General features: G+C 37.0%; 1 protein-coding gene across 1 annotated transcript in view; it reads left to right on the top strand.

Moving 5' to 3' along the window:
- HMCN1 (hemicentin 1) overlaps positions 1-14199 on the top strand; it is a 434555-nt gene that overhangs the window by 357311 nt on the left and 63045 nt on the right. Inside the window, exons 71-80 of the mRNA XM_030818744.1 lie at positions 405-541; positions 4730-4871; positions 5913-6057; positions 6752-6879; positions 7182-7338; positions 8911-9032; positions 9378-9542; positions 11428-11535; positions 11978-12115; positions 12251-12385. Of these exons, the coding sequence (XP_030674604.1) occupies positions 405-541; positions 4730-4871; positions 5913-6057; positions 6752-6879; positions 7182-7338; positions 8911-9032; positions 9378-9542; positions 11428-11535; positions 11978-12115; positions 12251-12385 (1377 nt within the window). The remainder of the gene's footprint in view (positions 1-404; positions 542-4729; positions 4872-5912; positions 6058-6751; positions 6880-7181; positions 7339-8910; positions 9033-9377; positions 9543-11427; positions 11536-11977; positions 12116-12250; positions 12386-14199) is intronic.

The following is a 14199-nucleotide window of genomic DNA, read 5'->3' as shown; positions in this document are numbered from 1 at the left end:
AAAAAGATTCACATGAAAAATACATTCTGTATATTATGATGGGCACTTCCTGATTTAATAATTTTTAAATCTTATCTTCAGAGAAAATTATTACCAAGTGTATAACCTGGACAAGGGATCCCTTCTTTGTGCTTCCGTTTCTTTACTGTCAAATGGTGAAAACAATGTAATTATATTACTTCTATCATGCATGTAGTTGATGGAAGGATTTCTTTAGTGCACATGAAATTGCTAAATAAGGTTAAAAAAAAGCAACTTCCCACTGTTTGTAGTTATCTAGGCTATAAATTAAATGAGTAATGTTTTAATTTTATGCCTCCTATTATTTCATATAGCAGAACCAATATTTTTTGGATACCTATGATAATACAGATCGCTTTTGTTGTATTTGTTCTCACACCCAGTACCTCCTAATATTGCTGGAACTGATGAGCCCCAGGATATCACTGTGTTACGGAACAGACAAGTGACATTGGAATGCAAATCAGATGCAGTGCCCCCACCTGTAATTACTTGGCTCAAAAATGGAGAACGGTTACAGGTAAATTTTTTGATAATCTCCACAAATTCCTTTTTGAGATTAAAAAAAATAAAAAATCAGCTCTAGGGCCTTTGCTGGATACACAAAACCAAGTAACATCAGGCTACTAATTATTCAACATTGCAGCAGTAAGCACAGGGTTTTTAAATTAGCTTTATTATTTGCCTTTGCTGGGGTAGTTAATAGTTGGTCATGGGTCAAAGAAAGGTATCTAGATTCATGACACTCTGGAAATTTGCCAAAGTATGTATTTCCTAGCGTGCATGCATTAAAGTCTGATTTGAAATACTCAGCTATTTCTTAAGAGAGAAGAAACCATCAAAGTCTCAAAATAACTGCCACGTCTCTAGGGAGAATGCTTCTTTTACTGAATTTCCCTTGTCTAAGCTTGGACCTCACAAGTGACCCCAAAGATACCAGGCATCTGAGACTGGAATCCGTGAAGAACCAGTTACTGGCTGTCTAAAGCTTGCCATGCTTAGATGATACCTACCTGCTGTCATGGAATGTCAAAGGCCAGGATCCTCGGCAGCCTTTTAGAGACCACTGAAAGCTTTGACTTTGAATGTTTTGGATTATCCTCGTGATTTTTTTCTTCTTTGTTGTTCCTCATCCTCTTATTGTAACCTACACTTTGTTTCTAGTAGTTAATTATAAAAGGAGATTATGTCCCCTAACACCTAAGACATAAAGACTACCACCACCACCAAACCACACAAACACCAAACATGGAGAGGCCAGATTCTGAGAGTTACTAACATGCTAAATCATCATGCATATCACTTAACCCTCCAGTACTTCAGTTTCTCTATTTATTGTGTGCCTACTAGAATGCCAGGTGCTATGATTGCTACTGAAAATAGGCTTTACCCTCAAAGAGCTCACACACTATCTGAGAAGACAGGTTAGTCAAAGATTATAGAATGGATACCACTAATAAATTGTATATTAGAAGGATGTGTAGGAACAGAGATGAGAAGCAAATAACCCAGACTAAAGGGTAAGGAACAGCCCATGGAAGCCTCTTAGAAAAGATGAGCTCAGTTTTAAAGGATCAGTAAATACTAGGTGAGGCCAGAGAAGAAAGTGATTCCAATCACAGGTAATGGCATGTACAAAGCTATTACAAGAAAAGGAAGGCTGCTGTTCTGAGAACTGCAAGTAGCTTGGTATACCTGAAATAGAACTTGGTTAAAATCTTTGATGGTTCCCCATAGATTAGAGGATTCTGGTTAAATCACTCCACTTAGCTCACAAGCCCTTTCATGCTCGGACTTTGCCTCCATAGTCTGATCTCCCATGTGTGCATTTCACTCCAGACCATTAGGTGTAAAGGTAAAAACTGAGTGAATGTCAATGATGGAGAAGTCTAGGTTGATCCCAGGTTGACCAAGTGATGTCAGTCCTAGGAAAGGGTAAGTTTACTCATGATGAAAAATGAAAAAAAGATGAGTTCAGGTTTAGACATTTTGAGTTTGAATTACCTGTATTTTCCAAGAGGAGATTGTAGAAATCATTTTAAAATATTGGCCCGTATTTCATCAAAAAAAGCCTTTGGTTTCATGGTCCATATTTACTTAAAAAAAAAAGCAGCCTTTGATGTAATCATCACGGTATAATCCCTCATTGAAGTCATAAGTTTGTAGGAGGTTGACTGGAAAGCAGAGTATGAGAATCCCAGTTGAGTGAAAATAAAGCTTTAGGCAATAGTGACAATTACGAGGTGAACATAGGAAAAAAAGAAGATGAATGAGACTGAGGAGGACTCAGAAACAGGATTAAAAGTAGGAGACACCGGTGTACTAAAAGCCAAGGAAAAGTGGCGGGGATGGTGGTTAACAAAGGCCACAGAAGGTACAAATAAATTTGTATCCATTAGCTTTGGCAATACGTATAGGTAATTAAAGACCTGAGGAGTGGTTCTTCGAAGAGTGATCAAAGTAGAAGGCAGGTTACAGTTGTTTGGGAAGTTAATGGAAGAAGAGGAAGTAGAAACAAGCATGAACTGTTCTTTAAAGATTTCTGTATGTGTATTTGCTGAAAGAAAGAGATTGAAGACAGAGGAGAGAGAAAGAGCAGTTTATAGAACAAGTTATGTTGGATAGGGGAGGTATGAGACCCAGGACACAGTTGAATAGGTTAGCCTTGTCCAGAAGGGTCGTCCATTTTCTGCAGAGATAGGGAAATAGAAAAGAAGGTCGTATTCATACCCAAGGTGGGAGGAGGGGAGGACTGCAGGTGTGGGGCTTTAATTTTCTCAGTGGAACAGTAAGTGAGATTATCAGCTAAGAATGAGGTTCTATCAGGAGACAAGTCAAATTTGGAAGAATTTTAGGTGGTCTACAGAAGAAAAACCAGAGAAAATTCTTTTTTTTTTTTTGAAATGGAGTCTCGCTCTGTCGCCCAGGCTGGAGTGCAGTGGCGTGATCTTGGCTCACTGCAAGCTCCGCCTCCTGGGTTCACACCATTCTCCTGCCTCAGCCTCCCAAGTAGCTGGGACTACAGGCACCCACCACCACGCCCGGCTACTTTTTTGTATTTCTTAGTAGAGACGGGGTTTCACCATGTTAGCCAGGATGGTCTCGATCTCCTGACCTCATGATCCACCCGCCTCTGCCTCCCAAAGTGCTGGGATTACCAGCGTGAGCCACTGCACCCAGCCAAAACCAGAGAAAATTTAATGAGGCTTAATAAGTTAGCAGAAAGTACTGATATTCATGGAAGAAAAATATTTTAAGAATCACTCTGAGCCAGGTGTGGTGGTTTATGCTGTAATCCCAGCACTTCGGAAGGCCAAGGCAGGAGGATTGCTTAAGGACAGGGGTTCAAGACCAGCCTGGGCAACATAGCAAGATCCCACCTGTATTAAAAAAAAATTAGCTGGGCATGGTGGCGCACATCTGTAGTTGTAGCTACTGAGGAGACTGATGTGGGAGGATTGCTTGAGCCCAGGATTTTGAGATTAGAGTAAACTATGATAGCACCACTACTGCGGCATGGGTGACAGAATAAGAATCTGTCTCTTAAGAAAAAAAAATCACTCTGGAAGTTTTTATTAGCCTAAAACTCTGCTATACCCATGTAAAAGTTAAAAAATAAAATATTTTTTATAGAACTTACTCTACGTATTTAAGAAATCACTTATTCTTATCAAAGGTAATATAATTTTATCACTAATAGCCCCAATAGAAATGAAAGGAATAGAGAAAATGTGCAAACTTTTAAAATAAATGGACCTGAACTGCATATTTTTACTTTGAACAATGTTTTCTTAGAAAGATATATGTATCTGGGACCAAGCTCATATGGTAGAGAAATCTTATTTGGGCTATTCCTGAAATGCTTCATCTTAGGTACAATGAGAGAATATCAATCTTTGATGCTCTCTGGAATTTTTTAATAACTATGATCATATATTTTATCCTTAAATTACTTGTTTATATATGTAGCTCTCCAATTAGAATTAATAGCAGAGATTAGGTTTCATTGTGCTCTATTTTCATAGTTTTTGTCTATGCCTAGCTAAAAAATAAATTCTTAAGAAATATTTGTGGTAGTTTACTTATTCTTTTAAAATGTTAGAGTACAGTGTTTTCCCCTAAGTTAACCAAAGTTAGTCAGCAAGATTTCAGTTGTAAGTGACAGAATTCAAATTCAAACCAACTTAAATGAAAAGGAAAAACAAAAAGGAAATTTATTGGCTATAATAATTGGTGAATTTCCAGAGGCTCTAACTCTATAATGAGGCATCTGTCCTTTCTCTGAATGAACTCTACTTCCATTGCCTTAGATTCAGGACAGGCTGTTTCCATATGATACGGCTGCCGCTAGGCTTAGGTCATCCTCACAACCTGTGATTCTAGGAAAAAGGGCACACCCTTTTTCCGACACTCCCAGCAGAGTCTAGAGGAGGACTCTGGTAGGCCTGACTTGAGTCACCTGCCCGTTCTTGAATGGATCATTATTGTCAGAGAAATTGGGCATACTGCCTCTGCCTTTGACTTAACGTCACTCATTAAAACAGTTCCCAGGGATTTTTGATACTACGAAAATGGTGGAGGAGCAGACAAAGCATGCTGACAGACAGCAGGTCCAAAGTTCACTATGCTTACTTTTGATGCTGTGAAATAATATTTATTCTCTTTTCCTGACATTTTAATGGTAAATTTATTTACTTGCTGAATCCAGGCAACACCTCGAGTGCGAATCCTATCTGGAGGGAGATACTTGCAAATCAACAATGCCGACCTAGGCGATACAGCCAATTATACCTGTGTTGCCAGCAACATTGCAGGAAAGACTACAAGAGAATTTATTCTCACTGTAAATGGTAAGAAAAGGTATTCATTGTTCCACAATTCAAAAATATGACCAAGGGCATTCAAAGAGATGATAGCTTTTTCTTATGAGCATACTAAATGAAGCCTTATCTTACTGCTTTTGAAAGCTTATCTTACTGCTTTTGAAAAGGGCAACATGGAGTATTTGTACTATATCTATACTGCAAATTAACTGAATTTCCAAAAGACATAACTAGAGATATTTTACTCTATCTTAGAGAATATGTCCAATTGTTGTTAGCATATCATGATGTTTTGTGTCATTCAGAATCAGAACCATTAAGGAAGTCAATACACTAAATCACTGGATGACAAATGGCCCATCATTTAGTTCACCTTTATTGGTGGTGGCTTGAGGGTACATATGTGCCAAACAGAGACTGTCATAGGACTGTAATCTTATTAAGTATAATATCTGAATGCCAACATTTAGGAAGATAATATAGACTTTTCCTCAAAACAATCTATTGAATATTTAATATATAAAATTTTACTGAATATTGGGTGACCCACACAACTAATATCTCTAATACTAAAATTGAAATTCAGGCTGTCTATTCCCATATGAACTCAATGATCAATAAAATGCATGCTCTGAGAATTGCATGATTAATCACAGATGTGCTTTTTGTTAAAACAGCCCACTTTCTGTTCTTCATTTAAAGTGAAGCTGTTCCAGTGTTAACATTCTCTGACCATTATTTGGCCAAGGAGAAATAAGAAATATCATCTTTAATTTGCATCAGACTAGAGCTGAGTTTTATTTAAGCCTCTCTCACAGTAAGCCAGATTTCATACACCATATTAGGGGTTTAAAATTCCCCTCCCTGTCTACCCTTTATTTTTAAACACTAAGTATCTTGGGTAATACTTCAGGAATTAAACCTCAATTCTACTTATACTAACCTAGATTCGTGTAGATAAAGCTATACATTTGACTCGAAGCGCATCTTATATTACATCTTCAGGGTCTTCATGCAGGCTGTGTTATTTAGTCTCACCGAATTTTTTCATGTGTATCTCTTGTTCAGTTCCTCCAAACATAAAGGGGGGCCCCCAGAGTCTTGTAATTCTTTTAAATAAGTCAACTGTATTGGAATGCATCACTGAAGGTGTGCCAACTCCAAGGATAACATGGAGAAAGGATGGAGCTGTTCTAGCTGGGAATCATGCAAGGTAACAATACTGGAAAATTTAAAAATGCTATAAGACCTGAAATACAAATTCTTAATTTTTTTCCTAGTGCACTATTTTGGTCTCATTATGTTTAGAATTAGCATTTCATCTTAATACAAGAATCAAAATTTAGTATTTTATTGTTTTTCTGAGACAGAGTCCTGCTCTATTGCCCAGGCTGGAGTGCAGTGGCATGATCTTGGCTCATTGCAACCTCCACCTCCTGGGTTCAATTGATTCTCCTGCCTCAGCCTCCCAAGTAAGCTGAGATTAAAGGTGCACGCCAGCATGCCCAGCTAATTTTTTGTATTTTTAGTAGAGATGGGGTTTCACCATGTTGGCCAGGCTGGTCTCGAACTCCTGACCTCGGGTGATCCGCCCACCTCAGCCTTCCACAGTGCTGGGATTACAGGCGTGAGCCATCACTCCAGGCCCAAATTTAGTATTTTAAAAGCATAATCCCTAAGGCTTATGTCTACATAATGATTATAATCCATTCAAGATCACAAGCCCATCTGTTATGCACCTTTGCATCCTAGCCTTTTCTTCCACCAAGGGTATTGTAAACATGTGTCATCTGAAACAGGAAAAAAACTGAATGGATTTCACCAAGTGTTTAACATTTCCCTCAGTCAAAATATGAACAGTCAAAAAAGGCTGATTCAGAAGACTTCACTTGTGATTTCTCTTGTAGATATTCCATCTTGGAAAATGGATTCCTTCATATTCAATCAGCACATGTCACTGACACTGGACGGTATTTATGTATGGCCACCAATGCTGCTGGAACAGATCGCAGGCGAATAGATTTACAGGTCCATGGTAAATATCCTTTTATAGACAACATCCAGTCTCTGGGTCAAATGCTCTTTGATAGCCTAAACTAGTGAAGTCATAAAGATCTTGACATTGAAGCAATTTACATTATGTTATGAATAGTCAAGCCCCAAGTGTTCTCCTTAGTATAGTTAATATCATCACAGCACTATTAAAATTCACAGAGCCTTGTTTGCTCGTAACTATGAGGCAAGTTCATAATGACTAATTTCAGTTCAGCAGAAATATTTCAAATGGCACACTATTTGCTGACTGTGTTTCCTTCTTATTTGGTGACATTGTCTTAGTTCCTCCATCTATTGCTCCGGGTCCTACCAACATGACTGTAACAGTGAATGTTCAAACTACTCTGGCTTGTGAGGCTACTGGGATACCAAAACCATCAATCAATTGGAGAAAAAATGGGCATCTTCTTAATGTGGATCAAAATCAGAACTCATACAGGTAAGGATAATTTAAAACTCCCACCAACTATTTACAAACAGTTTGTAATGAATCAACATTTTAATTCTATCAATCAGTGGGGTCAGCAAATATATAGACTATAACAAGTTAGCTAGCATATAGAGGGTTTCTTTCCTTAATATGGACTTAGTTTTTCAGCCTAAAATATTTTTCTGAATTATAGGTCATCTTTTCCACACATAAACCCTGTGGATGAATGTTAGTGATTATATATAGGATTAGATTTATATCTTGCCTTATTTGTTTAGTACCTTTTGGACTTTTATAAAGGCAAAGGATAAAAACATCATTTTATATAAAAGAAGAACTATTCTGTAAAAATAAATACAATCTTTAGTTGTAGAATAAAAGTCAAATTTTATACCTTAAATACAATTTAGATATTGGCAGAACGTGTAGGGAGGAAAAAACAGCATTTTCTCCATTTTTTTTGCCTTTTTCCAAGCTTTACTATCATAGCTCATAATATGGCAATATCTATTTTTCAAAGGCTAAACTTTAAATCACTAAGAATTTCTGATGTTACAGGTGAGCATCATTTTTTGTATCTCACCTGAGCTATTAGATCGTTACTCTGTCAAACATTTGCCATAGCGCTAAAAACAAATGCTCTCTTATGTCCACTTTGACAAAAATCAATTCCAATACACCAGGAAATATAAAACTAGGAGAGCCACAGTTGAAATTCTATCATGTCTCTTTTACACCCTTTTAATCTTTTGGCATTTGGAGGTTCAGTGACTTGAAAGTATACACTGTATGGAAAATGTGCCATGCTTTTGAGTAAAAAGGTGTGTCAAATATGTTTTATTAATGTTTTTTATTAAATCATTTCTACCATGCACAGTGTGAAGTAAAATAGATATTCTAATTTAGATTTACTCTAAGTCATGTATGTGTATTTACTAAACCTCCTAAAATGTGAAGTGTTCTAGATTTTAGTTTTGAATATATATATACACACACTTGTTCAAAACTAAATATATATATATACATTTTTTTGAAATAGATATTGCCATGTTATCTACAAGGTAGCCACACATTTAAGGAGACATGCGAAGTAGGTAAAGGGGTGAGACATACAAACTTGTCATTAGCCATCTGTCAATGGAAATAAACAAATTATCAACCTGCTAGGTTATTGTGAAATTTAGAGATAATTTATGCAAAGCTTTAAGATGGTGCCTGGAGTGTATTTGATGCCCAGTAAACGGTGGCTGTTATCGGTGTTCTCATTGTATTTTATTTCTCCTAGGAGGGCCAGGTTGATCATAATATAAGCATTCAGAGAATGTAAGATTCCCTCTTCAGACGATCCTTCCAACAATTACTTCCTATAAATATTATATCAAGTTTGAGGCTCTAGAAAGCCACTGCCATATTAACATAAACTCTAATGCATAAAGTTTGCCTCAGGGACGTGATGTTAATTTTAACATGAGGGAAGAGTACTGTTTTCATCAATTTACAACATGGTACCATGTTAAACTAGCTGGGAAAATTTATGAAAACCTACATATAGTATCTCATGCTTTGAAATCTGTCTTCTAGGCTCCTTTCTTCAGGTTCACTAGTAATTATTTCCCCTTCTGTGGATGACACTGCAACCTATGAATGTACTGTGACAAACGGTGCTGGAGATGATAAAAGAACGGTGGATCTCACTGTCCAAGGTAGAATTGGCTTGGAACATGGATTGAAACATGATAATGCTATCACTTTGTCATTCCACTACTTTACAAAAGGGATCCCTTTGCTTTCCTTTTTTTTAAACATTTGTTTTCAGTTCAGGGGTACATATGCAGGTTTGTTATATGGGTAAACTTGTGTCATGGGGGTTTGTTGTACAGATTACTTCATCACCCAGGTATTAACCCAGAAATAAAAGGAGGAATCCCTTTTCTACTTACCTAACTTTCGCTTTCAGAGCAAAAAGAGGATGTATGATAAGTCTTTGGAAATCTTTAAGGGTTGGAAATGTGTAGTTTTTTCCCTTTTTGTTGTTACTGTTGTTTTAGTTCCACCTTCCATAGCTGATGAGCCTACAGATTTCCTGGTAACCAAACATGCCCCAGCAGTAATTACCTGCACTGCTTCTGGAGTTCCATTTCCCTCAATTCACTGGACCAAAAATGGTGTAAGACTGCTTCCCAGGGGAGATGGCTATAGAATTCTGTCCTCAGGTAAGACCAAGCTCAGTGATTTCACATCTATTGATTGTATTAGTTATTGATGCATATTCTTACCTGGCTTTTGTTGCACCAGCATAAAAGAATAAAATATGCATGCATTCTTGGACTTAACAATCTGGAAAACAGATTGTTAAAACATATTTTTAACATAGGAAGGGGATCTAGGGAATGGAAGAGAAAAAAATAAGTCTGGAAACAAAATAACAATATCTAAGACTGATCTGAATATAATAAACATGATCACCGGTATTTATGTGTATATTTACCAAACCTAAGATTTAACAAATTCCCGAGTTACCTGTGAGTGAATCACACTTCTTTCATTGGCCAAATAGAATGTCTCTTCATTTATCGAACATTTAGTTCAATCCTAAGACAGGATATATACTCTACTAAGATTCTGAGACTGTATAACCAAAACAGGGTTCTAGGCTTCAAGGTTTTTAAAATTGAGTATGTAAGACTGAGCAGCGAGTTCTATGAAGGAAAATTTTTTGATTTTATTTTTTATTTTTATTTTTTTTTGAGACGGAGTCTCGCTCAGTCACCCAGGCTGGAGTGCAGTGGCGCAATCTCGGCTCACTGTAAACTCCTCTTCCCAGGTTCACACCATTCTCCTGCCTCAGCCTCTCCGAGTAGCTGGGACTACAGGCACCCGCCACTACGCCCGGCTAATTTTTTGTATTTTTTAGTAGAGACGGGGTTTCACTGTGGTCTCGATCTCCTGACCTCGTGATCCGCCCGCCTCGGCCTCCCAAAGTGCTGAGATTACAAGCGTGAGCCACCATGCCTGGCCTGAAGGAAAATTTTTTATAGTGGTAGTAACCCTCATTTATACAATGTATAGTATTGAAGAAAAAAAATCACCTAAAGTATAGGTGATTCACATTGGTGTTTCTAAAACTTATCCTACACTGGGGAAACACAATACAGATAAAGTAGCAACTAATATCCTGAGACTTTATGAGTATGTGCATATTATTCTAAGAGAATTTATATATTTCCTCGATAGAAGGGTAATAGTGGAAAATGTGTTCCCAGGATGCAACTTGGCTTTCAAGACAAATTATTTTGACCATAGACTGGTAGCAATTCAAATCATAAAATATTTTAAAATAAAGTATTAGGCTAAGAAAACAATTTAGAACTTTCTCAAAATATTAAACCCAGCAACTTCATTCCTAGGTATTTACCCAAAAGAAATGAAAACATTTGTCTGTACAAAGGCTTTTATGCAAATCTTCATACAGCATCATTTGCAATAGCCAAAAAGTGGAAACAATTCAAATGTCCATCAGCTGATAAATGGATAAATAAAATGTAGTATATCCATGCAATGGAATTCTGTTTGGCAATAAAAAGGAACAAAATATTGACAAATGATACAGCAGATGAACCTCAAAAACATTATGCTCATAGTGAAAGAAGTCAGACACAAAGGACCACATACTGTATGATTCAATTTACATGAAGTGTTCAGAAAAGGCAACTCTGTAGAATCAGAAAGCAGATTAGTGGTGGGCTAAGGCCAGGGTTGGGAGTGGGGAATGACTGTAAGTGAGCACCAGGTTTCTTTTGGGGGTGACGGAAATATTCTAAAATTAGATTGTGGTGATATTTGCATAACTCTAAGTATACTAAAAATCATTGAATTGTGCATTTAAATGAGTGACTCTTAAGGTATGTAAATTATGCCTCAATAAAGCTGTTAGTAATAATTTAAGTACTGTGCTAGGCACTTCAGGGGATACAAGTATGAATATAAGCCAAGCACCACCATGCTAGTTGCAGAAAACACACAAAAGAGAGTCAAATTTTATTGAACTAAACAAACTGAGATGCAGTATATATTAAAACTTTTTTTCTTCTTTTTTAGGAGCAATTGAAATACTTGCCACCCAATTAAACCATGCTGGAAGATATACTTGTGTCGCTAGGAATGCAGCTGGCTCTGCACATCGACACGTGACCCTTCATGTTCATGGTATGGAAGGCTATTTACTCATTCAAAGTTCGCTGGGTTTGGGGAGTTTTTTTTAGTCATATTTATTCTGAAAGGTGGTACTGTCTAGAGCTACGAACCATAGTAATATCATGGGGATATGAAAGCCTGGTAGATATTTTTAATAGGCTAAAAAAGGCGCACAAATGGCAAACCACTCAAAGTAACTCCAAAATAATTTTTCTTCTTGGATTTTTATAATCTGTTCCTGACTCTAGTCTTCCAGTGGGGTTCTTCTAATGGAAACTTGCCACTGTAGCAAGACTCAAAGAATGCACTGTGGCCAACATTCACTTTTCTCTTGGGCAATCAAATCACTAATATTTTAGAATTATGAATTTGGGTATTTTTAAGCTCATTACTACAATAGACATGGTTTATTAACTAGTGCTATTACTTCTTTTTGTTGATTGGTTTTTTATAGAGCCTCCAGTCATTCAGCCCCAACCAAGTGAACTACACGTCATTCTGAACAATCCTATTTTATTACCATGTGAAGCAACAGGGACACCGAGTCCTTTCATTACTTGGCAAAAAGAAGGCATCAGTGTTAACACTTCAGGTACCTACCACTGTTTTTTTATCAAGAAAATCATAGCACATCAGTGTTTTATAATTGGAATCAGCATGATTGTTTTTAATGAACAGGTTTTTTTTTTTTTTTTCTTCCCACTCTGCTTTTGTAACTATGATGTAGGCAGAAACCATGCAGTTCTTCCTAGTGGCGGCTTACAGATCTCCAGAGCTGTCCGAGAGGATGCTGGCACTTACATGTGTGTGGCCCAGAACCCGGCTGGTACAGCCTTGGGCAAAATCAAGTTAAATGTCCAAGGTACCTAAATAATTCATCTGTGTTTTCAATTCAAAGATATTTGTAACAATGTCTACCAAATATTTATATATCTAAAATGATTATGCTGCTGTTCCCCCATAGTTCTCAACATTCTTAGTTTGCATTATCCTATTGGTTTTTCTATCACTTTTATGAAGAAAGTTTATTTTATTTTGTTGGCCATTGTTTGTGTAAGAAAACAGAGGCATCTAATCCTGTTTTGAACTTCTATGAACCTCTGTTTGATACTCTATTTCATTATAGCATATGTATAATGTGATTGTTAAAACCATTCTCTCTACAATACTACCTTGGATACATTACAAAACACTGAATTATAACGTTCCACTTAAAAAATCATAATCGCAGTTAAACCAACCTGATGGAAAAAATTATTCTAAAGAGAAAGCAGGGTATTTTTGTGTTTTCACATTTAACTGATATTTTCTTGATAGAATTTTTGTATCTTGCATGCACTGCTTTTGCAAATAAGAAGTGACCCAGAAATAGATTTCAAGCTACTAAATTTGAATTAGCTTAAATGTCTTATAGTGTAATTTTCCTATGGTAGATTCATGAGTATAGTAAACCTCACTTTCCTGCATATTATAAATCTAATTTGTTTGTATTTGTCAACATTTATTCAACATTAATAACTGAAAATACATTGAACATTACAGACATGGTCCTTCTCTTACGGTGTTTATACACTGATGGAGAAGGAAAATCTTAAACTACCAGATAGACGAAATAATGATAAATTCCGATGTATGCTATATAGAGGAAAAACAAAAGACTGAGACAGAGAAGAATAATGGGAATATGTGGGGACCACTTTAGAAAATGGTTAGGATAGATTTCTCTGAGGAAGTAATATTTAAGGTGACCCCTGAATGATGAGCTAGGATAAGCCATGGGCAGGTTGGTGGAGTGTTCAAAGGAGAGAGGACAGCATGTACAGTGACCCCAAGTCAAGAAAGAGTGAGAAAAGAAAGTATGGCAGTGTGGCTAGATGGTGGTGAGCAAGCGCAAGGCAAGCAAAACATAAGGGAGATCAGAAAAGTAGGCAGGGCCCATGCATTGATGGCACGATGCACCCTAGGATATGTAGATTTTATTCTCTGTGCAATGAAATCTTTTGAAGGGCTTACCCAGGACTCTCATTTGCTTTTAGGAAGACCCCTCCTGCAGCTCTAGGTAATGGTTTAGAGAAAGGGGCAGGACTGGAGTCGTAGTGTGTTATTGTCCAAGAGTGGAGATGGGAGCACGAATTGAAGAAGTGAATGAGAAAACTGATGGATTTATGTTGTTTATGGAGGTGTAATTGTTAGGATTTCTGATGAATTGGTAGGTTAGGAATAGAAAATTAGTGAAGCTTCCTGGGCTTCAGACTTGAGCTAGTGAGTAGATGATAGTGCCATGTTGGAACGCAAGGGGAAGAACTGGGTTGGGAAGAAGGAAACAGTGATTTCTGTTTAATTATATTAAATATGGGAAACTATTAGAAATCCTAGTGGAGATGTCAAGTAGAGAGCTGAATATATATGAATTTGGAGCTCATGAGAGAAGTGTAGTCAAAGATAAAAAAATTTGGAAATAATCAGCGTTAAACCCACAAGACTGGATAAGACCACTAAGGAAAGAGAATGTGTACAGAAAAGATTGGCGAGGACAAAGTCCTGGGGCTGTGCATTGTTTCGAGGTCTGAGAAAGGAGAGGACATTGGAAAATAATACAATGGAGAGGGCAGGGATATCGTTGGAAAACTTAATGAAGGCTAGGGAAGGTTAGTGTTTCAAGAAGAGAGTGAACAG

Source organism: Nomascus leucogenys, chromosome 9, assembly GCF_006542625.1.
Source record: "Nomascus leucogenys isolate Asia chromosome 9, Asia_NLE_v1, whole genome shotgun sequence".
Classification (NCBI taxonomy): Eukaryota; Metazoa; Chordata; class Mammalia; order Primates; family Hylobatidae; genus Nomascus; species Nomascus leucogenys.
Note: the sequence above shows the minus strand (reverse complement) of the source record. Positions and strands in the feature narration are given on the sequence as shown.